Raw genomic sequence first — 26,290 nt, forward strand, 5'->3', positions numbered from 1 at the left:
CCTCCCATGACTCTTGATCATTGTTTTCTTTTTGGACAGCTAGAATCTATCTTTATTGGGGGGGCACTGTCATGCCTGTAAACCCGTTTTATGTTTGAACATGTTATGTTATGCTTCACGGTGGCAGAGGGGTTAGTGCGTCTGCCTCACAATACGAAGGTCCTGCAGTCCTGGGTTCAAATCCAGGCTCGGGATCTTTCTGTGTGGAGTTTGCATGTTCTCCCCGTGAATGCGTGGGTTCCCTCCGGGTACTCCGGCTTCCTCCCACTTCCAAAAACATGCACCTGGGGATAGGTTGATTGGCAACACTAAAATTGGCCCTAGTGTGTGAATGTGAGTGTGAATGTTGTCTGTCTATCTGTGTTGGCCCTGCGATGAGGTGGCGACTTGTCCAGGGTGTACCCCGCCTTCCGCCCGTTTGTAGCTGAGATAGGCGCCAGCGCCCCCCGCGACCCCAAAAGGGAATAAGCGGTAGAAAATGGATGGATGGATGGATGTTATGTTTTGTTTTGGACTCTTGTTTCCCGTTTTGCACTTCCTGGTTTTGTTTGTTGCCATAGATACTCGTTAGTTTCCACCTGGTCTCCAAGTCACGCCCCTGCCCTCAGCCCCACACCTGTTTCTCATCACCATAGCCATTATTTAAATTGTAAATGGTAAATGGGTTATACTTGTATGGCGCTTTTCTACCTTCAAAGTACTCAAAGTGCTTTGACACTATTTCCACATTCACCCATACACACACACACACATTCACACACTGATGGGGGGAGCTGCCATGCAAGGCCCTAACCACGAACCATCAGGAGCAAGGGTGAAGTGTCTTGCTCAAGGACACAACAGGCGTGACGAGGTTGGTAGAAGGTGGGGATTGAACCAGGAACCCTCAGGTTGCTGGCACGGCCACTCTCCCAACCGCGCCACGCCGTCCCCCACAATTTAAGTCATTTGTTTTCTGTTTCTCGGTCTGGGAACTTTGCATTCTGCTATTGCTTGCATACTGCTTACTGCTTGCTGCTCCACCCTTCATGCCATGCCATTCGGTTTTGTCCACGTCAAGTAAGTGTCTGTTATTTAAGCCATTGTGCTAGTTTTGTTTATAGTTCATTATTGATGCCATCGAGCAAGTGTTTTTGTTTCATGTTTGTATTTTGTGGTCTAGCATTAGTACCTCCTTGTGAGTGCCCTTTGTTTGCTTATTTTTGTATTAAGTGCATTAATAAATTCATCATGTACTCACATTCTCGCCTGGCTCGTCCCAAGTATTCTCTGCATCGAAGAAGCAATACAAATTCAAGTCATAGTCCTGAGAATATATATATATATATATATATATATATATATATATATATATATATATATATATATATATATATATATATATATATATATATAAAATTGCATTTTTTATTTATCTATTTTTATTTTTTCATTTTTTTTTACCAACAAAGACTACTCACTTTAATGTTGCAAATAAAATACACGTGTTCTCCAAAAGCTTGCGGTAAAAATGTGCAATGGTTTTATAAAAGCAGGGTTAGTTCACTATTGCAAAAACTACATTCAAGGCAAAAGCAACTATACATTGTTGGAATTTAAACACAATTGTAAGGCCTAGCAGCTACTTTCTAAATATGTATACCACTTTTTTGAGTCCTAAAGTGCTTGCTTACCTCTGGGAACTGCACTACATGTTGCAAGCATCAGCGTTATAAGGAAAAGTTTCTCCATCTGTAATAGAAAGGAAGTCTTCATTGCGTCACTGTACTAAAAGTGAATTGTACATACATCATCAATAATCATCTTAAACAAAATGTCTTATAACTTGCCTTTACAGAGCAGGCTTGAGTGAACAGACGGCTTGATTTTTATATGTCTTTCAATGGTGTATGTTTACTTAAATCGACATTTACAGAGGATTTTGGACTCTTCAGTAAACATTAAAGTTTGTTTTAATTGTGCAACAAAACATGAGCTTATCTATTGGGAAAAAAACACTATTGCAACAGTTTTGCTCTTTGCACATAAACAAATGTATCTGTAGGCTATCGTCAAATTGTTCCATTTGGGATGTTTTTAAATTGTATTTTATTAATACTTGTTAATAACAAATGCAGATTAGAGACCATTGGCTTGAAAGAATGTGACCATGGGTCCAGACATCATATATTGTTATTTTTATTATTTTAGGTTTTTTTGTCCTACTCTTGTCCCTACAATTTCCCTCTCTGTACAAACCTCCCCACCTGCTTTGGTCCAGCTGCACCTAACCCTAAATATATCAAAATATTTAATGAAGTCGAATACAAATTGGGCAACAAAAGAATTATATACGTCAACAAAATGATTTGCCTGAACGACTGAATAGGATACATTGAAACAAAAAGTCTAACTTTATGTATTTTTTTTTTTTCACTTTTATAACATTTTTTTGTACCTTTTTAAGATTTTTAAAAAACTTGTGCAACATTTTTTTTTATTTTTTTTTTTACTTTTTAACATTTTTTTTAACGTCCAGCGAGCCAGATTGTGATCACTTCACGGCCAAATCCAGCACTCGGTTAGTATTAACTTCTGCTGTACGCTTTAAGTACTAACATTTTGTACTTATATTTTAGTTATATATATTTTATTATAATAATGATCAAACTATTATTAATGATTCCATGACACGTAAAATACACTTTAGGCGTTTCTTCTTAAAAAACTAATATAAACTACATTACCCTGCATGCATCACGATGACGTAGTTAACAAGAGCCTTCAGGATGGTGCTCGAAAGTACTATGGTCTGGTAAGGATACAAACATAGGTTTAAAGCTAACGTTAAATGTCATTTTATGTGATGGAGAAAGTAATTTGGTTGATTAATTAAACACACTTTGATGTCGTTTTACTGTTGTATTCGTTAGTTTAAGATAAATACTTTATTTGTTTTTTTTTCCTGAGTCACTCTCAACGCTAGTCACTTAGCGTATAGTTAGCTACAACAATATTTGCTTGTCACAAACTATATTTGTTGTATTCACAAATGACAAAAAAATAATTTTCGATTGATATGGAAAATAGTGCTGTGTCAGTTGTTGGTTCATATTTGATAAAACCAGCTATTTAAATGTGTTAGCGTTAGCTGTAATCGTCTGTTGTTGCGAGTATGTTAGCATTGAGCTACATCAGTTTCCTGCAGACTTACCACAATAAACTATGAACACCAATATGAATATTACAACCATCGTTATTTTTGATGTATTATTTGCTATCTCGTTTGCTGTCATAGCAAGACAATTGAACCCCGTGACACGTCAGATAAGGTCCGCAAGGATTTTACAATTGTGATTTTTTACCATGACTATGAGGGGTCATTCCAAAACCAAATATGTCCAAAGTGCGGCCAGGGCACCATTTACGGCCCGCAGATACTTTTTTTTTACGGCCCGCTAAACATTTTTATAATACTTTTACTAAAATAAACACAAGTGGAACAAAAGCAGTGCAAACAGGTGTGAAGTAGTGATAATATGTTATAACATTGACACTAATAACATAAAGTTGCAATACAGACTGTTTTTTTTTACTTTAAAACTGACATTGTTAAAAAAAATAATCTAAATCAATGTAAACATAAGACAAACACATAATTGACAAATAGAGCCGAAGTTGATGCAGTTTTAACTTTTTTTTTAGATACCTGAGACTTTTAGTCTGATGTTTTTATGTTTAACTCTCATTGCTGAATGTTGTAATGAATCATTTACCTACTTAAGGATCTTAATTACACCTAATTACATGAATAAATATTCTAACAATTTAAGCAAATTTACTATTTTTGCCATAATAATGCCGTTTTTTTTGACAAAATAACAATCATTAAAAAACATTTTGACTTCATGTCAACCAATAGATTTAAAGTTGGATTTGAAAATATATTTTTATGACTTGTTTTTAACACTTAAATGACTGAGACCCTTTAGGGTCTCTGGGACCTTTAACATTCACTAAAATTGAGGGGTTACAATACATATTGTATGGGTTTTAATATCAAAATTGCCCTTGCATGCTTTCTTTTTTTTGTGTGTTTGGAGAAAGCTTTGACACTCCTGTGCTAAACCTAAATTAACAATACTTAGTGACTTTTTGCAACTTGCTCAAAGTTATGTTTTTCAAACAAAAAAATATAACAAGAACACCACAGGCTAGCTTATGTTAAGTGGTTGAAAAGAGCATATTTAAAAACAGTTAGGATTTGTTTACTATTACGAATCATATTGAATAGAAAGCGTTTTTTGACTGGATTCAGCCTGTCACGCAAAGCTGTTTTGTACACATGCCTAGAGCACCTTCACATACTAAAAGCATCCCCATGGAACCAATAATCGGGTTGTTACGATAGACTGATAGTTAACGTTAGTAGCTAGACTTTGCTGAATCACTATCATTAGGTGACAACACCTTAAACATATCTAATGTGTAACATGGAGTGCAGCTTGTGCTCAAAACCGGAAATTGGCGGTATATAATGCTTTTGAAAGTTTGCACCTTGTGGGCAGTCACTTAAACATGCCTACTTTTACTGATATTTTGTTGGTCTTTTAACAGCATATTTTTTTGGTGTGTTTTTAGTGTGGACAACAGTGAATACATGCGCAATGGCGACTTTCTGCCCACGAGGCTTCAGGCTCAGCAGGATGCAGTTAATATTGTTTGTCACTCCAAGACTCGCAGCAACCCTGAAAACAATGTGGGCCTCATTACCATGGCAAAGTAAGCAACACTGTGTTTATCTTACAGGCAGTTAATTTATGCTTTAAAATAGGGTTGTAAAGTAGTTATACTGGTACTAATGAAATTAAAAAAAAAACTATACTGGCTTTTAAACGATACAGTACTTTATGGACATGAGGGCGCACCATGGTGACATTGGTAGTAATATGAGCAAAGGCACCTGTCACGAGCCAACACGTGCAATTATCACTTACATTTAGAAACAGCGTAGAGACAGAAAAAAAGAGCATTGACATCATTTGGCTTAAAAATTAAGGAGAAAGGTGAAGCTATTAACAGCGTTACTTTACAACATACATAGCTAGCGACAATGTCCTTTCACAGTGTTTTAGCTTCTTCTAACTCCTCGCCTCCATGGCGACAAATAAACTCTGTTTCTTACAATTCTCATCCATGCAGGACGAGGACTAGCTAAACATGCTTCACTACACACTGTAGGACAGGGCTATTCAACTACATAATGAAGAGGACCGTAGTTTCAAGAGCCCAAGCGCTCAGGGGCCGGACATCGAAATCTAGATTTTTGTCAGAAAGGGCCTCATATTCCATTGAGACTGTGTTTACTTAAATTGCTAAGTCAACACATCAAGTTTTACACGGCACCGTTCAATCCAATCCACTTTATTTATATAGCATATTTCAGTACACGTTTCACAAAGTCCTTCACAGGAGTTAAAACACACATTTAGATGCAGCACAAAACCAAAGACAGTCAATTGTAAAAAAATATTTACGGTAAATAAAAAGAGAATAAATACATTAAAAACATAAAAGAAAATAAATGATATTCCAATCGCACAATTCTCATGTTGGTTTAAAAGCAAAGGAGTAAAAATATGTTTTACGACGTGATTTGAAGCCTATTAAAGAGGAAGCCCTCCGAATAGCAAGATGGATATTGTTCCAAAGTTTTGGTGTCACAGCAGAACCCGGTTTTTAGGATGACAAGAAGAAATGGATCAGCTGACCCATAAGAGACCTTGTGGGGGTGTAGATTTTTAAAAGGTCTGACATTGATTTTGGTGCTAATCTGTTAAGAGCTTTAAAAATAAACAATCCAATTTTAAAATGAACTTGGAGCCAGTGAAGGATGTTAAAATGGGGGTAATGTGCTCATGTTTTTGGTGTCAGGTAAAAGCTGAGGAGCAGCATTTTGAACTAGCTGCAATTGAGTGATTGAGGACTGGTTCTACCCAACATAGAAAGAGTTGCAGTAGTACAAACGTGATGAAATAAAAGCATGAATTACCCGCTCAAAGTCATTAAATGATAAAAATTATTTAATTTTTACTAAAAGTCTTGGATGATAAAAACTGTCTTGAACAACAGAATTAATCTGCTCTTCCAAGTTAATTATTTTTTCAAATTTAAAACCAAGATTTGTGACTGTGGGCTTAAAATAAGGTATCAGCGACTCCAGGTCACCGGGGTGAGCATTCTGGTTTACTTTTGAGTCAAATACAATTATTTCTGTCTTGTTCTAATTTAAATTAAGGAAGTTTACCGCCAACCATGCTTTTATGTCCTCAAGACAACTTAAAAGTGATTTTAAACATGTGTTCCATCCATCCATTTTCTACCGCTTATTCATGTGTTACTTTTCCTTTTTAGAGTAACATATATTTGTGTATCATCATCATAAAGATGATAAACAGTATATATTCTTTTAAATGTCTTGCATGGGCAGGATGTACATTGAAAGCAGGTTTGGTCCTAGGATCGAGCCTTCAGGGACACCACAGGACAATGGAGCACAGGCTGAAGCAAAATGATCACTCTGTCAATAAATGTGTTATTCTGCCCTTGCTACTTGATTCCAGTGTGTACAGGTGCTGTTCTTATTATTAGGATATCATGAAAAAGTTGATTTATTTCAGTAATTATATTCAGAACGTGAAACTTACATATTATATCAATTCATTACACACATAATGATATATTTGAAATGTTTATTTCTTTAAATCTTGATGATTAGTACTGACAATTACTGAAAATCCCAAATTCAGTATCTCAGAAAATTAGAATATTAGTTACGACTAGTACCAAAAAATATTTTTTAGAAATGTGGGCCAACTGAAAAGTATAAACATGGAAAGTTTCAGCATGTACGGCAATCAATACTTAGTTGCAGCTCCTTTTGCCTGAATTGCTGCAGCAATACGACGTGGCATGGAGTCGACCAGTCTGTTGCACTCCTCAGGTGTTATGAGAGCCCAGGTTGCTTTAATAGTGGCCTTCAGCATTGTTGGGTCTAGCATCTCACATCTTCCGCTTCACAATACCCCACAGGTTTTCTATGGGGTTAAGGTCAGGTGAGTTTGCAGGCCAATCGAGAACATGGTCCTTAAACCAGGTACTGGTAGATTTGGCATTGTGTGCAGGTGCCAAGTCATGTTGGAAAATGAAATCTTCACCTCCATAAAATTGGTCCGCGGCAGGCAGCATAAAGTGTTTTAAAACTTCCTGGTAGACTGCTGCATTGACGCTAGACCTCAGGAAACACAGTGGACCAACACCAGCAGATGACATGGCACCCCAGACCATTACCGATTGTGGAAATTTGACACTGGACTTCAGGCAACGTGGATTCTGTGCCTCTCCTGTCTTCCTCCAGACTCTGGGACCTTGATTTCCAAAGGAGATAAAAAATTTACTTTCATCTGAAAACATAACTTTGGACCACTCAGCAGCAGTCCAGTCCTTTTTGTCTTGAGCCTAGGTGAGACGCTTTTGACGTTGTCTCTTATTCAAGAGTGGCTTTACACAAGGAATGCGACAGCTGAAGCCCATATCTTGCATACGTCGGTGCGTGGTGGTTCTTGAAGCACTGACTCCAGCTGCAGTCCACTCTTTGTGGATCTCCCCTGCATTTTTGAATCGGTTTTGTTTGACAATCCTCTCCAGGGCGCGGTTATCCCTCTTGGTTGTACACCTTTTTCTACCACATATTTGTCTTCCCTTCGCCCCTCTATTAAAGTGCTTGTACACAGAGCTCTGGGAACATCCAACCTCTTTGGCATTGACCTTTTGTGTCTTGCCCTCCTGTAAAGTATCAATGGTCATCTTTTGGACAGTTGTCAAGTCAGCAGTCTTCCCCATGATTGTGTGTCATACAGAATCAAAACGAGAGACCATTTAAAGGCTTTTCCAGGTGTTTTGAGTGAGTTAGCTAATTAGAGTGTGGTACCAGGTGTCTTCAATATCTGACCTTTCACCATATTTTAATTTTCTGAGATGTTGAATTTAGGGTTTTCACTGGTTGTCAGCTATAATCATCTCCTTTTTGGCAAAAAACACTTGAAATGTATCAGTCTGTTTGGAATGAATGTATACATTCTACAAGTTTGACTTTCTAAATGGAATTAATGAAATAAATCAACTTTTTCATGATATTCTAATAATATGAGCAGCACCTGTATCGCTAGTGAAATAGTTATACCAGCAAGAAGAAAAAAAAGCTCCAGAAGTTTTGTTAAGGAGTGGCGTTCTCTTCAATCCTCAGTTTTATTTATTTACACTTATTCTTTCATTTAGGTTTATAAGACTGAAAATATAAACATACAATAAACATTACAAAAGTATAATGGTGGGCAGCACGGTGGAGAAGGGGGTAGCGCATCTGCTTCACAATACGAAGGTCCTAAGTAGTCCTGGGTTCAATCTGGGCTCGGGATCTTTCTGTGTGAAGTTTACATGTCCTCTCCGTGACTGCGTGGGTTCCCTCCGGGTACTCCGGCTTCTTCCCACTTCCAAAGACATGCACCTGGGAATAGGTTGATTGGCAACATTAAATTGGCCCTAGTGTGTGAATGTGAGTGTGAATGTTGTCTGTCTATCTGTGTTGGCCCTGCGATGAGGTGGCGACTTGTCCAGGGTGTACGCGGCCTTCCGCCCGATTGTAGCTGAGATAGGCACCAGCGCCCCCCGCGACCCCAAAGGGAATAAGCGGTAGAAAATGAATGGATGGAAAGTATAATGTTTATTGTACATAAATATTGTCGATTGTATATTTTATATTCATAAAATAGATTTAGCGTTAATACATTCACACAGTAAAGTACAGATATTTATGCATATAGAAATTAAACAATTTCCACAGGAAACCTTGCACACAATTAAACCTAAGGTGTAGCGTTCTTGCCCTCTACTGGTAAAATTTAGCGCTACATGTATATACCAAACGAGCTTTGATCGCTTGACAGTTACTCATCCAAAAACATGACTGTGAATACAAAATAAATCATGAAGTCAGAGGTCCCGGGAAGACAATGACTCGAGCACTGGTTCAAGGCAGAACATTCAGAGTTTGTCCAGTCGCTGTAAAAAATAAAATTTTCGCGAATTATTTAGATTTTTTTTCAAGGTCATCTTTGGTTTGAATGAGTTGTCTAATTCTACTGCCCCAATGCTGCTTCATTGTGACACATGCCTCCCTGGGTGGTGGCAGGAGTTCTGCATACATGATCAATCCTATTTTGAATGGTTTTTCCATCAAGTCTATTTGGGCGATGTTCGACAAGCCGGATGTGGCCCGTCATTTTTTTACTATTATCTCAAAACGTTGTAATTTTTTAATTGTTTATAAACTCAGGAAATGCGTCCCTGGACAGAGGAGGAATTTGAGTATGACCCAATAACTACTCGATACCCAAATTTGTAGTATCAACTTAAACGTACGTAAAGTAGCCAAAAAACAGAATATTAGCTTGATACATTTTAGCAAAAGTGTAGAAAGAACGTGTTAGTAAGAAATAAACCAGATATTAACAGTAAATAAACAATTATATTGATAATCCATCCATCCATTTTCTACCACTTGGCTCTCATAATTTTGACAAAATCCTAAAATGGTAAATGAAACGATGTGTCACTGCATACGTCAGCAGCCAAATTAGGAGCCTTTGCAACCCGCTTACTCACTGCTAAAAGAGAAGTCTAGTATGTTCACAATTTTATTCATTGTCAAAATTGTTTGATTTTAATAAGAAACATATGTTAAATGTATAAGATTTTCTGTTAAAATAATCATGAGATTATTTCATTGTCCCCTTTATTTTGAAAAGTATTTTAAAATATCGAACATTTCTGCAAAATACAAACAAGAACATTTTCCACCTCTTTCGCAGCATCACCATTATCGGACTATTACTGGGAGCCAATGATATCATATAATACCTTGAGATTCTCAGTCTTAAAATAAAACATGAAAATGATACTAGTTTTTTTTTTTTTTTTGGGGTAGCAACTGTGAAGTGCTGACAACACTGACTCCAGACACGGGGAGGATACTGTCAAAGCTGCATGCAGTACAGCCTCGTGGAAATATCAGCTTCTGCACGGGCATCAGGGTAGCACATGTAAGTTTTTTTTTTTATTTTGTATTCTGCATTACTGCATTCTACGCTGCATGTCTGGTTTTATATTGTTTGTGTTCTCCTCTACTTTGAAGTTGGCCTTGAAGCACAGACAGGGCAAAAACCACAAGATGCGCATCATTGCGTTTGTTGGCAGTCCAGTAGAGGACAATGAAAAGGAGGTAAGATTGTTTGCAAGTCGTTTTTGTGCTGAGTTTGGTCAAGGAAAATATGTATTAGTTAATAGTAGTTGTAAACAACACATTTAAATATTTGGACTACTTTCTATTTTTTAATTCTAACCAAGGGACTGACGTGGTGTCTAGATGTCATCATTGTCTAACTGGCCATAATGCATGTGCATGTCATTTAAAAAAAAAAAAAAAAAGGAAAAAAGAAGGCTAACATTTTTACATATATTTAAAGACAAATAAGGGTGTTATTTGTAAAGTTGTAATTTTTTTAATGTAACATTGTGCCTTTTATTCAAATTATTTTCGGTGCGATCCAAATTTGCCTCAAGTAATTACGGGGTGGGCCGCCTGCCACAACACTCTAAATACTACCTGTTCCTCTAATTTGTCATTAAAAGCCATTTTTAAATCATCACGATATTAGAGAATAATGTAAACATATTCAAATGGGTACATTTGAATACATATTTTACTCAATTTTTTTCTGATACAACAACAGTCTGAAATATATATATATATATATATATATATATATGTGTGTGTGTGTGTGTACATGTATATTCGGTGTGTGGGGAAAAAAATCAATTCGAATACGTTGTCCAATTCAAAATTGATTCTCATTTTTAAAAAAATCAATTAGATTTTTTTTTTAAACTTTTTTTTTTTATCAATCCAACAAACGACTACACAGCAATACCATAACAATGCAATCAAATTCCAAAACCAAACCTGACCCAGCAACACTCAGGACTGCAATAAACAGAGCAATTGAGAGGAGACACAAACACGACACAGATCAAACCAAAAGTAGTGAAACAAAAATTAATATTATCAACAACAGTATCAATATTAGTTATAATTTCAACAAAGCAGTGATTAAAAATCCCTCATTGACATTATCATTAGACACTTATAAAAATAAAACTAAAGAATAATAGTGTCACAGTGGCTTACACTTGCATTGCATCTCATAAGCTTGACAACACACTGTGTCCAATGTTTTCATAAAGATAAAATAAGTCATATTTTTGGTTTGTTTAATAGTTAAAACAAATTTATATTATTGCAATCAGTTGATAAAACATTGTCCTTTATAATTATGAAAGCTTTTTCAAAAAAATCTACTACTCTGCTAGCATGTCAGCAGACTGGGGTAGATCCTGCTGAAATCCTATGTATTGAATGAATACAGAATCGTTTTGAATCGGAAAAATCTCGTTTTTGAATCGAGAATCGCGTTGAATCAAAAAAATTGATATATTATGGAATCGCGACCCCAAAAATCGATATTGAATCGAATCGTGGGACACCCAAAGATTCCCAGCCCTTATACTGTATATGTGTATATATATATATGTATTATATATATATATATATATATATATATTAAGGCTAGGCGATATATCACGGGTTTGTCTCTGTGCGATATAGAAAATGACTATATTGTGATATTCGAGTATATGTTCTCACACAGTTGCTTTTAGCTGCGGTCACTACACTACATGCGTTTCCCACTCTTTCTTTTCTCTCTTTCTCACAGAGACATAAACAAGCGCACCTTCTTACATATGTCACACGTGCAACGTCACACGCCCTCTCCGAGCAGACAGGTTGCGACATGGGTAACATTAGCTGTAATGCTAACGGTGCGTTGTGAGTGGTAAGGCGGTGGTTTGTCCTCAAGCGGGATTATGTTTAACAATTATGCGGCAAAAGCATTTCCAAAAAATTAGCAGCACTGCTAATTTGTAGCATCATTTGAAAAGTCACCCGCTAGAGAATGAAGATTGCTTAAAACTGCATGTCAACATCTCCGTTTGGGATGTCCCGATCCAGGTTTTTGCACTTCCTATCCGATACTGGCCTATCCGAGCATGTATGAAAGTTTAAAATTATTTAGCCTACTTAGTTGTCAGATTCATGTTGAAAAGGGTTTTAGTACTCTTGATAACAACTAGCCAGCTGAATTAGGTGAGTTTGAATAATACACAATGGTTGGTATTCAAGGATAAACACAAAGTAGAAAAAATTATACATGACAAACAGAAATGTCATCATTAAACAGTAAAAAAGTGAACAGTATAAAGTGCAAATAATGTTGTAAACATTATTTAAAAAAACAAAACACACAAAAAACCTGAGTGGGATAAAATGTCTATAACTCAACATCAATACTTGCTCTTGAACAAGTGTAAACTTAAAAAAAATAAATAAAACTATCTACACACTCCTTTCAATTGTTTGCCCCAGTCGGGGGGGTAACATTTGAAGTCCAAGCATAATGGGGAGATTCTTTCTAACAAAGTCAAGCACTTCAAGATGCTCAGGTGTCAGCCTGCTCCTATGTTTTTCAATGATGAGTGCTAAAAAGCCTTTCACTCTCAAGAGTCATTAAAATGTCTTACAACTTTACCAACATGCTTGACTTTATTGTGGCATGTTTTGCACTACACCTCTTCATCTTTTTCGTTTTGTAGGGTAAAATAATCCCACACAGCTGACATTTTTACTGTAACTTTTAATTCAACTTAACCGTTAGAACACAGACCTGTGGATGTGTTGAAGGTGTGCTGGAAAATGCGGAACGGCGCGTAGGGAGCAGCAGAAGAGTGGAATGTATTATTTAAATCAGTGTGTTGGAAAACACGGACCGTATTTTTAAAAAATTGGCATTTTCCCATTCCTTGGGGATACGCATTTTTTGGCAAATATCGGCGGCCGATCCGATCCAAATATCGGCTCGGGACATCCCTAATCTCCCTCCATTCAGTGCCACACTCAACAAAAGGCCGAGCAATTATTTTCAGATCAACACCGTATGAAAAAAAAAATCCGCAGGAACCTATCACAGAACGACGGACATACACTGTTCAATTTAAATATCATGTGTGACATCATGCACAAAAGTGTACTTTATTTGTTTTTAAATATTGTTGTGGCATTCTGTACAAAAAGCTCACTTTTTAATTTTGTGTTGTTTTGACATGTCATCTTAGTGACATTGTGCACAAATAGCTTGTTTTAAATTGTCTCTGACAATCTTGCACTTTCTGTTTTGGAAATGACATGAATGTTTGTGCAACTGCTTAGTAACTGTTTAATAAATACAGTTTTGGTACATTGACTTAGCGGTAGAAAATGGATGGATGGATGGACTTAGTTGGGCTTTCCCCCTCTGAATGAAAGTTTAAAATGAGCATATATTAATTCAATATGAACAAGAATATTTTAATGTAGACACATAGAATTATCATACTGCTCTGATTATATGCATCAAGTGTTCATTCAAGGCTAAGACGAAATATCGCAATATATATCGTGCATCGTGACATGGCCCAAAAATATGGAGATATTAATAAAGGGCCATTTCGCCAAGCCCTAATAAATATGTACCGTATTTTCCGCACTTTAAGGCGCACCTAAAAACCTAAAATTTTCTCAAAAGCTGACAGTGCGCCTTATAATCCGGTGCGCCTTATATATGGACCAATATTGAGCCACAATAAGTGGTAAAAAAATGGATGGATGGATGGATGGAGGTCTCGCAACTACAGTAAGGAGCCGCCAACTTCATTTCCCCCCGTAGAAGAAGCGCGCGGTGCATGCTGGGATATATGACTGCGGGAGGTGTGCTGTTTCTGTGTGGTTATGTAAAGACCCCAAAATGGCTCCTATTAAGAGACACGCTTACGACGCAGAGTTTAAAGTCAAGGCGATCAGTCTTACAGTAGAACACTGGAATAGAGCAGCAGCGAGAGAATTAAACATTAACAGCAGCGACACTGACTCGTTTAATGACGACCTCGCCGTATTCGCCCAACTGTTTGTTTGATTCGAACACTGAAGAAGAAGAATTTGAGGGATTCGTGGAAGAGGAATAACTTAATAAAGTGAGCTTTACATGTTTATTTTGTGTGTTGTGTTGTGTGACATTATCGTTTGAGCAACGTTGAGTTATTGATATATTATTGCTTTGCACTATTTCGAGTGTTACTATATTGTGATTGTACTAACGTTTGATTTACCGCAACAGTATCAGACTGTTTTTTACGTGTTTATTGAATCGGGGAAAATAATAAAACAGCTGTTTATTCATTTTGGGAGTGAACGGAGTTGTCAGAACGCTGGTTTGTGATCTATTAACAAAGTTTGACTGACCTATCTGACTGTTTTGTTGACGTTCCCTTTAGCGCAGCTTATTCTAAAGCAGAGGTCACCAACCTTTTTGGAACCAAGAGCTACTTCTTAGGTACTGATTAATGCAAAGGGCTACCAGTTTGATACACACTTAAATAAATTGCCAGAAATAGCCAATTTGCTCAATTTACCTTTAATAAATAAATATATAAAAAATGGGTATTTCTGTCTGTCATTCCGTCGTACATTTTTTTCCTTTTACGGGAGGTTTTTTGTAGAGAATAAATGATGAAAAAAACAATTGAACGGTTTAAAAGAGGAGAAAACACAAAAAAAATGAAACATAAATTTTGAAACATAGTTTATCTTCAATTTCAACTCTTTAAAATTCAAAATTCAACCAAAAAAAATGAAGAGAAAAACTAGCTAATTCGAATCTTTTTGAAAAAATTTAAAAATAATTTATGGAACATCATTAGTAATTTTTCCTGATTAAGATTCATTTTTTAATTTTGATGACATGTTTTAAATAGGTTAAAATCCAATCTGCACTTTGTTAGAATATATAACAAATTGGAGCAAGCTATATTTCTAACAAAGACAAATCATTATTTCTTCTACATTTTCCAGAACAAAAATTTTAAAAGAAATTCAAAAGACTTTGAAATAAGATTTAAATTTGATTCTACAGATTTTCCTAGATTTGCCAGAATATTTTTTTTGAATTTTAATCATAATAAGTTTGAAGAAATATTTCACAAATATTCTTCGTCGAAAAAACAGAAGCTAAAATGACTTAAATAAAAATGTATTTATTATTCTTTACAATAAAACAAATACATTTACTTGAACTTTGATTAAAATTGTCAGGAAAGAAGAGGAAGGAATTGAAAAGGTATATGTGTTTAAAAATCCTAAAATCATTTTTAAGGTTGTATTTTTTCTCTAAAATTATCTTTCTGAAAGTGATAAGAAGCAAAGTAAAAAAAATAAATGAATTTATTTAAATAAGTGAAGACCAAGTCTTTAAAATATTTTCTTTGATTTTCAAATTCTATTTGAGTTTTGTCTTTCTTATAATTAAAAATGTCGAGCAAAGCGAGACCAGCTTGCTAGTAAATAAATACAATTCAAACAAAAAATAGAGGCAGCTCACTGGTAAGTGCTGCTACTTGAGCTATTTTTAGAACAGGCCAGCGGGCTACTCATCTGGTCCTTACGAGCTACCTGGTGCCCGTGGGCACCGCGTTGGTGACCCCTGATCTAAAGGATGCATAACGTAACCCCAGCCTCTACAGTAGCATCAATTCTATGCGCCTTATAATGCGGTGCGTCTTATATATGAACAACGTTTTAAAATAGGCCATTCATTGAAGGTGTGCCTTATAATCCGGTGCGCCTTATAGTGCGGAAAATACGGTTCACACACACACACACACACACACACACACACACACACACACACACTATATTGCCAAAAGTATTGGGCCACTTGCCTTGACTCAAATATGAACTTGAAGTGCCATCCCATTCCTAACCCAATGGGTTAAGGATCTCTTGCAGCTATTACAGCTTCAACTCTTCTGGGAAGGCTGTCCACAAGGTTGCAGAGTGTGCTTATAGCAATGTTTGACCATTCTTCCAAAAGCTGTGAAGTCACACACAGATGTTGGTTGAGAAGGCCTGGATCGCAGTCTCTGTTCTAATTAATCCCAAAGGTGTTCAATCAGCTTCAAGTCAGGACTCTGTGGCCAGTCAAGTTCATCCACACCAGACTCTGTCATCCATGTCTTTATGGACCTTGCTTTGTGCACTGGTGCACAGTCATTTTGGAAGAGGAAGGGGCCCGCTCCAAACTGTTCCCACAAGGTTGGGCGCATGGAATTGTCCAAAATGTTTTGGTATCCTGGAGCATTTAAAGTTTCTTTCACTGGAACTAAAGGGCCAAGCCTAACTCTTGAAAAACAACCCCACACCATAATTTGTCCTCCAACAAATTTCACACTCATCACAATGCAGTCCGAAATGTATCGTTCTCCTGGCAACCTCCAAACCCAGACTCTATCAGATTGCCAGATGAAAAAGCGTGATTCATCACTCCAGAGAACGCGTTTTCACTCTTCTAGAGTCCAGTGGCCTACTCAGTGACCTAGTGGTTAGAGTGTCCGGGATCGGTAGGTCGTGAGTTCAAACCCCAGCCGAGTCATACCAAAGACTATAACAATGGCACCAGTTACCTCCCTGCTTGGCACTCAGCATTGAGGGTTGGTATTGGGGGTTAAATCACCAAAAATGATTCCCGGGCGCGGCACCGCTGCTGCCCACTGCTCCCCTCTCCTCCCTGGGGGTGATCAATGGTGATAGGTCAAATGCAGAGAATAATTTCGCCACATCTAGTATGTGTGTGACAATCATTGGTACTTTAACTTTTAACTTTAACTTTAACAGTGGCGACGTGCTTTATACCACTGCATCCGACGCTTTGCATAGTACTTGGTGATGTACGGCTTAGATGCAGCTGCTCGGCCATGGAAACCCATTCCATGAAGCTCTCTGCGTACTGTACGTGGGCTAATTGGAAGGTCACATCAAGTTTGGAGCTATGTTGCAACCTCTTTGCACCATGCGCTTCAGCATCCGCTGACCCCTCTCTGTCAGTTTACTTGGCTTACCACTTGGTGGCTGAGTTGCTGTTGTTCACAAACTTTTCAATTTTTTTATAACAAAACCGACAGTTGACTTTGGAATATTTAGGAGTGAAGACATTTTTTGACTGGATTTGTTGCACAGGTGGCATCCTTTGACATTTCCATGCTGGAAATCACTGAGCTCCTGAGATAGACCCATTCTTTCACAAATGTTTGTAGAAACAGTCTCCTTGCCTAAGTGCTTGATTTTGTACACCCGTGGCCGGGCCAAGTGATTAGGACACCTGATTCTGATCATTTGGTTGGGTGGCCAAATACTTTTGGCAATATTGTGTAATATATATTTTTAAAATCCTGCAAATTTGGTATTTATTACTGACCTGTTGAGCTTATGTTTGCCATCATGTCTAGGAAGTTACGTATTTAAACATTTTTTTTTTTTATTTTAGTTGGTCAAAATGGCAAAACGTCTGAAGAAAGAAAAGGTTAATGTGGACATCATTAACTTTGGAGAAGAGGTATTGACACACACACACACATGCACACGCACACACACACGCACAGGCATAAACACACCTGCATCTAGTCACTGTAATGTCTTTCACATCTTTCACAGGAGATGAACACAGAAAAACTGACGACCTTCATTAACACGCTGAATGGTAAAGAGGGCAGCGGCTCTCATCTGGTCACGGTACCTCCTGGCCCCAGTCTGGCGGACGCTCTGCTGTCCTCGCCCATCCTCGCCGGGGAAGGCGGTGCAGTGTTAGGCCTGGGCGCCAGTGACTTTGAGTTCGGAGTAGATCCCAGTGCAGACCCAGAGCTGGCTTTGGTAAGAGAAAAAGGGGGTGCTGTATCAGGGATTGACCGATTATTGTCCGGGCCGATATTTGGTATATTTTGACATATATCAACTTTTTTTTTTTCTTACAACTACAATAAAATTACATCTGCAGATAAAATATATCCACATAATAACAGTATACAGTAATTCAAATATATAATAAGTGAAGTAGATTGTAATAACCAAAGCTCATGCACAAGCTCTTTTGCTCTGCATGAGAGAAGTTCCATTTTTGCCGCAGCACCATTTTTTTTTTTTTATATGATTCATTTAAGAATAAAAGTTAGTGTCATTGTTAATAATTCTCCCCAAATATGTTGTGATATCTGACAGGAAATTTATTTGATTTCTTGTGAGAATTCTTCCCTGGTCTCCTCAGCTGTGGGCACGGCTGTGCCTTCCCTTTCTATCCTTCTAATGCGGCAATGGTCACCCACAGTATGCCTAGCCTACTCTGCTTACGTGTCAAAACTTAAAATTTTTGCGGGGAAATTCCGTTTTTGTTCTTCTTTCCTGGTTTCTTCCCGGTCGTGTTTTGTTTGTTTTTGCTAGTATAGCAATGGAGTCGCTCGAAAAGTCTCCATCCGCAACACTTCGAGCGTGGGCAATTAAAGGAGCACCGCGAGTTTCATGCTCTGTGATTTAATTAAATACCAATGCGGCAGAGATGGATAGAGGTGAAGACTGTGCCAAAATTATCTTGAAAAATACGAGACCTATTATGTAAGTAAAAAAGAACAGGCAGGAGCTCACACATTCTCATACTTTTTGTAACCGTTAGGAACAATCAAGTTAGCCAGCTTGAAAAATGTCTCAACTTTGACTTATGAGTTAGTTTTATTTAAATGTTCTCAATATTTCAGGGTTCCTCACAAGGAAACCTTACAATGTAGTAAAGCCATAAACTGCTATAAGATTGAGTAAATGGCGATTTATTTTTGACGTAGAAAACTTTTGTTCAGGTCATGAAATTATTATTTTAGAAAATGTTTTCCTATTCCTCAATTTTATGCCGCTTGTCCCTCTCAGGGTCACTGGGGGCTGTAGCCTATCTCAGATGCAGTCAGGTGGAAGGCTTTTTAAAAATCCCATATATTTTACCAATTTTCCCAGGAGATTTTCAATATTTTAAAAGGCAAAAGTGTATGCTTTTCTGACCCGCCTGCATTAGAGGTGTTTGTGAACTCCCCCAATGTTTCTTGGCGCCAAATTAACCACAACCGTTGCGCCGCATAAAACATTTTTTTGTTACTGGTCCGAGGTTTTCATTAAAAGAAACCCTAAAAAACAAACAAGGTTTTATCCAGCTGTTTACAGACATATTGTATTCATGTTTAGCTAACTTTTACTGCAAAAGTATATTAGCTTCAAATATTGTTTATCAACGTCATTGACTATTAACAATCCACATTGACCCTGGAAAAAAAACATATTGGTAAATCTGCTTGCTGTACTCCACTGTTTTAGTCTTCTCTTTTAAAACGTAAATCTTAGTTTTACCTTTCTAGGCTCTGAGGGTGTCGATGGAGGAGCAGAGACAACGGCAAGAGGATGAAGCCCGCAGAGCCACTGTGGTATCAGCTGCTGAAGCTGAAATTTCCTCACCTGCTGACGGTAATCCACAAACTCTTAGTGTCTTTCCTTAAGTATCAGCCATTAGCTGGGGTAGACTTTCTTATATAATAGAACGATGGGTGCATGAGACACAAGTGGTTATCATCTGTCTTTCTTTCTGTTCTAGAATCTGAGGATGCCCTGTTGAAGCTGTCCGTTCCAAATACAGACTCTGCTACACCTGCGTTGCCTGATTTCAGCCGTATGACAGAGGACGAACAGATTGCATATGCTCTTCAGATGTCCATGCAAGGATCAGCAGCAGGTTAATGCTGTCATGTCTAATATACTGTATATTCACATAATAAAGTCGCATTAAGTAAAGTCAGTTTTATTTATATCGTACCAAATCAGAACAAAAGTTACCTCAAGACAATTCATAGATTGAGCAGGTCTAGAACTCTTTATACAGGGGAACTGTACCTTTTTTTAAAAAACAACAACTTTTGTCCATTATTCACAATTTTTAAGACACAAAACACATCTTTTACTTTTTTTATTGCATTGTAAATCGTAAATAAACACTAGCAAAAGAAAGATAACGATGGAGCCAATGGGAGTCGGTCTATTTCTTCTATAACGTGCTCTAGAAACATCCAGAAGAAGAAGAAGTAGAAAGAAGAAATCCTTTATTTGTCCATTCCAACATGTACAAGACACATCAGAACTGAAATTACATTTTCGGCACAGTCCTGCTAAGAGCAGACATACGTTTTACATGGGGAGGACAAGACGAGACCGCCGACGGATCAGCCACTTACAGCGCTCCTTAAAAATGTGAGAAAAGGTTGACATTAGGAGAGGGGGGAGTAAAAAAATATTCATATTGAAATTTGGATTAGAGGACAGCGCAAAAAAAGAGTCTTTTAAAAAAGTTCAGACAAAGACAAAGCGCAAGCAGGGAAGGAGGGAACGGAGAGCGCGACCGTCCTCACCAGAGGCTAGAGTGAAAGCCTTTATCATTTTATATACAAGCTGTAAATATATATGTAATGTAGTAGCAAGCACATTCATAATAACATGTAATATTTACCGTACTTTTCGGATTAAAAGTCGCTCCGGAGTAAAGGTCGCACCGGCCGAAAATGCAAAATAAAGAAGGAAAAAAACATATAAGTCGCACTAGAGTACAAGTCACATTTTTGGGGGAAATTTATTTGATAAAATCCAACACCAAGAATAGACATTTAAAAGGCAATTTAAAATAAATAAAGAATAGTGGCTGAATAAGTGTACGTTATGACGCATAAGAACCGAACTGAGAACGTGCCTGGTATGTTAACGTAACATATTATGGTAAGAGTCATCCAAATAACTATAACATATGTAAATGTAAATGTAAATGGTTGTACTTGTATAGCGCTTTTCTACCCCTTTTTAAGGAACCCAAAGCGCTTTGACATGTATTTCCACATTCACCCATTCACACACTGATGGCGGGAGCTGCCATGCAAGGCGCTAACCAGGACCCATCAGGAGCAAGGGTGAAGTGTCTTGATTTAGCGTTTATAATAACAATATCGCTAATACTAGGTTAATATTCAAGTCTTGAGATGTAAGTAGAGTATTGTTTGCGCACTGTATAGATTTTTTTAGAGGGCTTTAAGGGCGCAGGCTTTATGGCCAGAGTAGGGTACTACCTTTAGTTGCATTGTTAGCCACCTAATACAAGCCATATTTTACGACTTAGAATGCAAAAAAATAAGAAAAACGTGTTATCTTACAAAGGGATATTGAATAATAGACAAAATAAAAAAAATTGCAGTTCCCCTTTAAGGAAAACTAACCCACTTGGTGACGTCCAGTAGAACCCAGGCTCTGTTGGGTTGCCAACCGCACCTGTAGAGGCAGGGAGCCCCAACCACAGAGGAAAGAGACAGAGGGTTTAATTACACACATGGTTGGGAATGACACAGCAAAACTCATAACAATGACCTACTGCAAAACTATTTAACTGGCAGGCCAAATCCAGCCCGGAAATTACATCAAACTGGCTCACCCAACTTTAGTTCTAACTCGGAAAGACAAACATCTTTTTTAGCAGATTCCCTAAAACACTACACATTCTACAATCAATCAATTAATGTTTATTTATATAGCCCTAAATCAAAAGTGTCTCAAAGGGCTGCACAAGCCACAATGACATCCTTGGTTCAGAGCACACATAAGAGCAAGGAAAAAATCACAACCCAGTGGGATGTCAATGAGTGATTATGAGAAACTTTGAGAGGGCCGTAGATGTAGGTGATGTGTGTTGAAGCAATTTTAACTTTTTCCATTATCGCTAAGCAGATTTACCGTATTTCCTTGAATAGCCGCCGGGCATGTAATGTGCGCCTGCCTTGAATTACTGCCGGGTCAAACTCGCTTCCCAAATTAATAAGCGCATGTTTAGTTTTACCGCCGGGTCAAATTTGCGACATCCTGAGTGACGCTTCCCCTGTCGTCTTTTTCAAAATGGCGGAGAATTTTTTTTTTGCTCTTACTATGTGTAAACCAAGGGTCTTGTTCCACAGCCATACAGATCACACTAATGGTTGTGATATAAAACAATTTCAACACTCCTACCAATACGCGCCACACTCTGCGAACCCACATTAAACTATGACAAACACACTTCTGGAGAACATCGGCCCTGCAACACACCACAAACACAACACACCTACCCAGAATGCAATGCATCCACGACTCCTGGCTACACCATATACCCGCTAACTCCCCCCCCCTCCGTGCGTTGGTTGAGGTGGGCGGGGTTGGGGGCCGCGTGTATAATATAGCCAAGATGCACGGCATTATGGGCGATCCCTATGCTGCGTTTATAATGTGCCACAGAGCCAATGCTCTCCAGAAATGTGCTTGGTGTGGGTTTACAGAGTGTGGCGCACACCAGCAAGAGTGTTAAACTGCCTACATCACAGACATCAGTGTAAAAGGTATGGCTGTTGACCAAGTATGCATTGCAATCTCGTATAAGAAGCAGCGAAATGCATGCGTCCGGCCAGCACGCAGACAGCATGGTGTAAAGGTAAGCGCAATGACATGCTGTAGAGCAGTGGTCCCCAACCACCGGGCCGCGGACGCTGAATACTTTTTTTTTTTTCATCACTCAATTTTTTACTAGATGCTTTTAGTAAGCGCAGGGGTGAGAAAAGGTTTTAAAATTATTACCGCCTGCTTACTTTTACCGCATGCTTTGAATAAGCACAGGAGTGAGAAATGGTTTTAAATTAATTACCGCCCCGGCGGCTATTCAAGGAAATACGGTATGTTATTATTGATACAAATAAAGGAAAAAGGATGGGCGGGCAACAGGATTGGAACTGCCACTTACTTTCAAACCTTCTGTATAGGACTAACAATCCTGTCTTCTATTGCAAGCGAACTCTCAGTTGTTCTTTTTACCCTATACTACTCAACTAACAAAATGCACCCATTTTTATTGCACTAAAGATGTAAAAAAAAAAAAACTCTCATTCTCCTTAAGTCTCTGGCCAAGGTCACTAGTAAATGTACAATCAATGGCTCAACGATCTGCCTGTATCAGACCTTTTTTTTTTTTTGTCAAATAACACTGCTTCTTTATTGTCTTGTAGAGTTTGGTGGCGAGGACATGGACTCAAGTGAGGCAAAGGTAAATGTTAATTGGATCAAGGGCCAGTCCCAATACACCCCCTCGCACTACTTTTTAGCCCAATCCCTATATTTTGCACGTTCCCATGAGGGTAGTGGTTTCCCAATTAGGATAGACTTTTATTTATGCCAACACGGGGAAATTACTTTGTTGCAGTGGAGGTTTTTACATAGAGTAACAGATTTAAAGCGTGATGAAAAACAAAAAAAATAGTAAATGCTACATATACTACACAACGGCATGGCTCTGTTGGGGGAGCGGCCGTGCCAGCAACCTGAGTGTTCCTGATTCAATCCCCGACTTCCACCATCCTAGTCACGTCTGTTATGTCCCAGGGCAAGACACTTCACCCTTGCTCCTGATGGGTCGTGGTTTTGGTGTTGCATGGCAGCTCCCGCCATCAGTTTGTGAATGTGTGTGTGAATAGGTAAATGTGGAAATAGTGTCAGAGTGCTTTGAGTACCTTGAAAGTAGAAAAGCGCTATACAAGTATAGCCCATTTAACATTTACATACTGTTCACTAATATGTGTAGATAGTGTTTTTTTTTGTGTGGTTTATCTTCTAACATCCGTATTCCACACAATAAAAAAACATCACAGTAATCTCATAAGTGCGTTGTAAAGTCTTATGGCTGTGGGTAGAAAGAACCTGCGGTAGTGCCCCTTCTTAAACTGCGGTTTTCACAGTCTAATGCTAAAGGAGCTACTCTGGGTCTCCAGTGTTGTGCATGGTGTGAGAGAGATTGAAGATTATTGATGTCAACTTGGTCAGAATTCTTCTGTCAGCCACCTCCTCAATGCTGTCTAGTGGGCAGCCTACGACGGAGACAGCTCTCAGTTTATTAAGTTTGTTCCTGTCTCTGATCGTGCTGCCCCCACCCCAGGTGCGCAGCAGTGATTTGAACACCCCGAAGGACCTCAGTCTCTTCAAGAGGTGTAGGCGACTTTGACCTTTCTTGTACACAGCGTTTGATTCTGAGTCCAGTCCAGTTTACTGTAGGGGTGAACACCCAGGTATTTAAATTAATCCACCATCCATCCATCCATCCATTTTCTACCGCTTATTCCCTTTTTGGGGTCGCGGGGGGCGCTGGCGCCTATCTCAGCTACAATCGGGCGGAAGGCGGGGTACACCCTGGACAAGTCGCCACCTCATCGCAGAAATTAATCCACTATTTCCTCTTAATTCCTTAAAATCTACAAAAGTTATATATTACACATTAGTTTGTAACGTTAGCCAGCTAGGCACGCTAGCTAACATTGGGGTAAAATACTGACAAAAAGCTTGCAATTTTGAAAACATTAACGTTAGATAAATTTTTTTTAAATCAGAAGAGGCAACAGTTGTCGATGGCTTTCCATGTAGTTATTGGTTTATTCATAAACAAATGCATGATGAAGAATGATAAAAAAACAATCTCAATCTCTAACTCCATTAATGCCGGGTTTGCTACATAATGTTGGGATTAAGGTTGTACGGTACTCCGCTTCTAATAAAATACAATGGTACTAATGAATTAAGAAAGTTACTACTGCCATTGAAAAATATTGGTACTTTTTTCCATCAACATCTGCTGCCGTGCGGCAGTGATGCTGAGGTGAGGCGCACAGTGCATACAAGGCACACAGCGCATACAAGGAGAAACTGTGTTGAAAGAAAGAATAATGGCATAACCATAATTCTACTGGTTAATAAAGGAAAATATGGTCGTATTTGGGCTTCAAAACTAAAGATAAAGGTGACAATTTAAACACAGAAGTGCCATGCTCTATGTAGTGTTTGTAGACTCCAGTAATATTTAAATAAGCATTTAAATCTGCACAAAGAGTTTAAAGAGTGACAGGTAATATAGTTAACTAGCTCCCCTGATGTGCACATATAGATACGTAGACAAGCACACAGCTGGTTTCATTGTAGCCAATTATTAGCGCAGTCAAAACCGTCGACGTAGCGTAAACTAATACAAGTGATCTGACTACATTTTGTAACAAATTCCTACTATTTCATTTGTATTTTATCTTGTTCGTTTGTTTTACCTGCTACATCTCTTATGTGTAGTTTTAGCTGTTGTATTGTTTTTAGTATTTACCGGTACTAATTATTGTATTTGTCTTTAACCACAGATCAAAATTGGGAACCATAAATCATTAAGCAGTTAATACAATGTCAGTCAAGTTAGTTTTTTTCTTACCTAAATCTAGATTATGGGATGCTATATGTAATATGTCAAATTGTAAATCGTTCTTTGAGTACAATAAGAAAAGCCCAGTGTGTTAATTGCCTTTTAATTTGAATTCTAATCTTCTAAAATTGTTCTTTAAGTGCAATAAGAAAAGTATGTTTAATCATAACTTTTATCATAAGATTTTGTGTTAAAATTAAGCCATGATGCCATTTTTTGTGGTCCCCTTTATTTTGAAAAGCATTGAAATACAAATCGATATACATTTTGTTACCGGTACCAACATATTGGTATCAGGAAAACCCTAAGTAGTATATGTGTGCAAACGTAACTACGTAGTCGCTTCCGTGCCGGAATGTAAACAATGCAGAAAGTGGTGTCCCAATTCCTAGGGACGATTACAAAGCTCTTCTCCTTGTTGCTTCATTTCGAGGGTGTAGTGGTAGTAGGTGAAGGTGAACATTTTAATTGGGTTCAAGTTTCGACTCAAAGTATAAATTCCTGCACACAATTAGTTCATAATGTCACTTCCTACATTCAGGATGAAGAAGACTATGACGTGATGCAAGATCCAGAGTTCCTTCAGAGCGTCTTGGAGAACCTTCCCGGCGTTGACCCTAACAACGAGGCCATCCGTAACGCTATGGGTTCACTGGCCTCACAGACTGGCCCTAAACCTGACACCAAAAAGGATGAGGAGAAAAAGAAATGAGCATGTAAAAGGAAGAGTGAAATATATGCTTACTCAACATTTCTGACAGTTGTGTTCCAGATGTATATCACAGGGCATAAAAACACACTCTTCTGCTTTTGGGTGTTTTTGTACCATCTTCATGTTGCTGTTTCAACTGTACCTCTAATTTAAGGTTACATTAATTTGTGTCCATCTATTTTTCCAAATG

At 38.0% G+C, this 26,290-nt stretch overlaps 2 protein-coding genes across 3 annotated transcripts in view; one reads left to right on the plus strand and one right to left on the minus strand.

The window, feature by feature from the left end:
• The window catches only part of LOC133539448 (serum amyloid P-component-like), a 22,779-nt gene extending 20,881 nt beyond the window's left edge, over nucleotides 1-1,898 (minus strand). Inside the window, exons 1-2 of the mRNA XM_061881448.1 lie at nucleotides 1,830-1,898; nucleotides 1,674-1,731 (exon numbers count right to left, since the gene is read on the minus strand). Of these exons, the coding sequence (XP_061737432.1) occupies nucleotides 1,674-1,731 (58 nt within the window). The 5' untranslated portion in view covers nucleotides 1,830-1,898. The remainder of the gene's footprint in view (nucleotides 1-1,673; nucleotides 1,732-1,829) is intronic.
• Nucleotides 1,899-2,668: 770 nt separating this feature from the next.
• On the plus strand, nucleotides 2,669-26,197 carry LOC133539783 (26S proteasome non-ATPase regulatory subunit 4-like). 2 transcript variants are annotated; one of them, XM_061881953.1, is made up of 10 exons: nucleotides 2,669-2,794; nucleotides 4,621-4,761; nucleotides 10,025-10,139; nucleotides 10,232-10,318; nucleotides 17,565-17,633; nucleotides 17,732-17,947; nucleotides 19,468-19,573; nucleotides 19,701-19,838; nucleotides 23,167-23,204; nucleotides 25,930-26,197. In XM_061881953.1, exons 1-10 carry the CDS (start codon nucleotides 2,769-2,771, stop codon nucleotides 26,098-26,100), a joined length of 1,107 nt encoding a protein of 368 aa, XP_061737937.1. In that variant the 5' UTR covers nucleotides 2,669-2,768; the 3' UTR covers nucleotides 26,101-26,197. The 2 variants fall into 2 exon arrangements, with proteins under 2 accessions (XP_061737937.1, XP_061737938.1); XM_061881954.1 differs by lacking the exon at nucleotides 4,621-4,761 and having other exon boundaries at nucleotides 2,736-2,794.
• The last annotated feature ends 93 nt before the right edge of the window (nucleotides 26,198-26,290 follow it).

This window comes from Nerophis ophidion, linkage group LG21, assembly GCF_033978795.1.
Source record: "Nerophis ophidion isolate RoL-2023_Sa linkage group LG21, RoL_Noph_v1.0, whole genome shotgun sequence".
In the NCBI taxonomy this organism is placed as follows: Eukaryota; Metazoa; Chordata; class Actinopteri; order Syngnathiformes; family Syngnathidae; genus Nerophis; species Nerophis ophidion.

Excerpts from the sequence above, each read along its gene's own strand:
- LOC133539783 (XM_061881953.1), top strand. The coding sequence starts at position 2,769 with ATGGTGCTCGAAAGTACTATGGTCTG. Across the intron at positions 17,634-17,731 it reads TCATTAACTTTGGAGAAGAG|GAGATGAACACAGAAAAACT; the intron begins GTATTGACACAC and ends CATCTTTCACAG. Across the intron at positions 19,839-23,166 it reads CATGCAAGGATCAGCAGCAG|AGTTTGGTGGCGAGGACATG; the intron begins GTTAATGCTGTC and ends ATTGTCTTGTAG.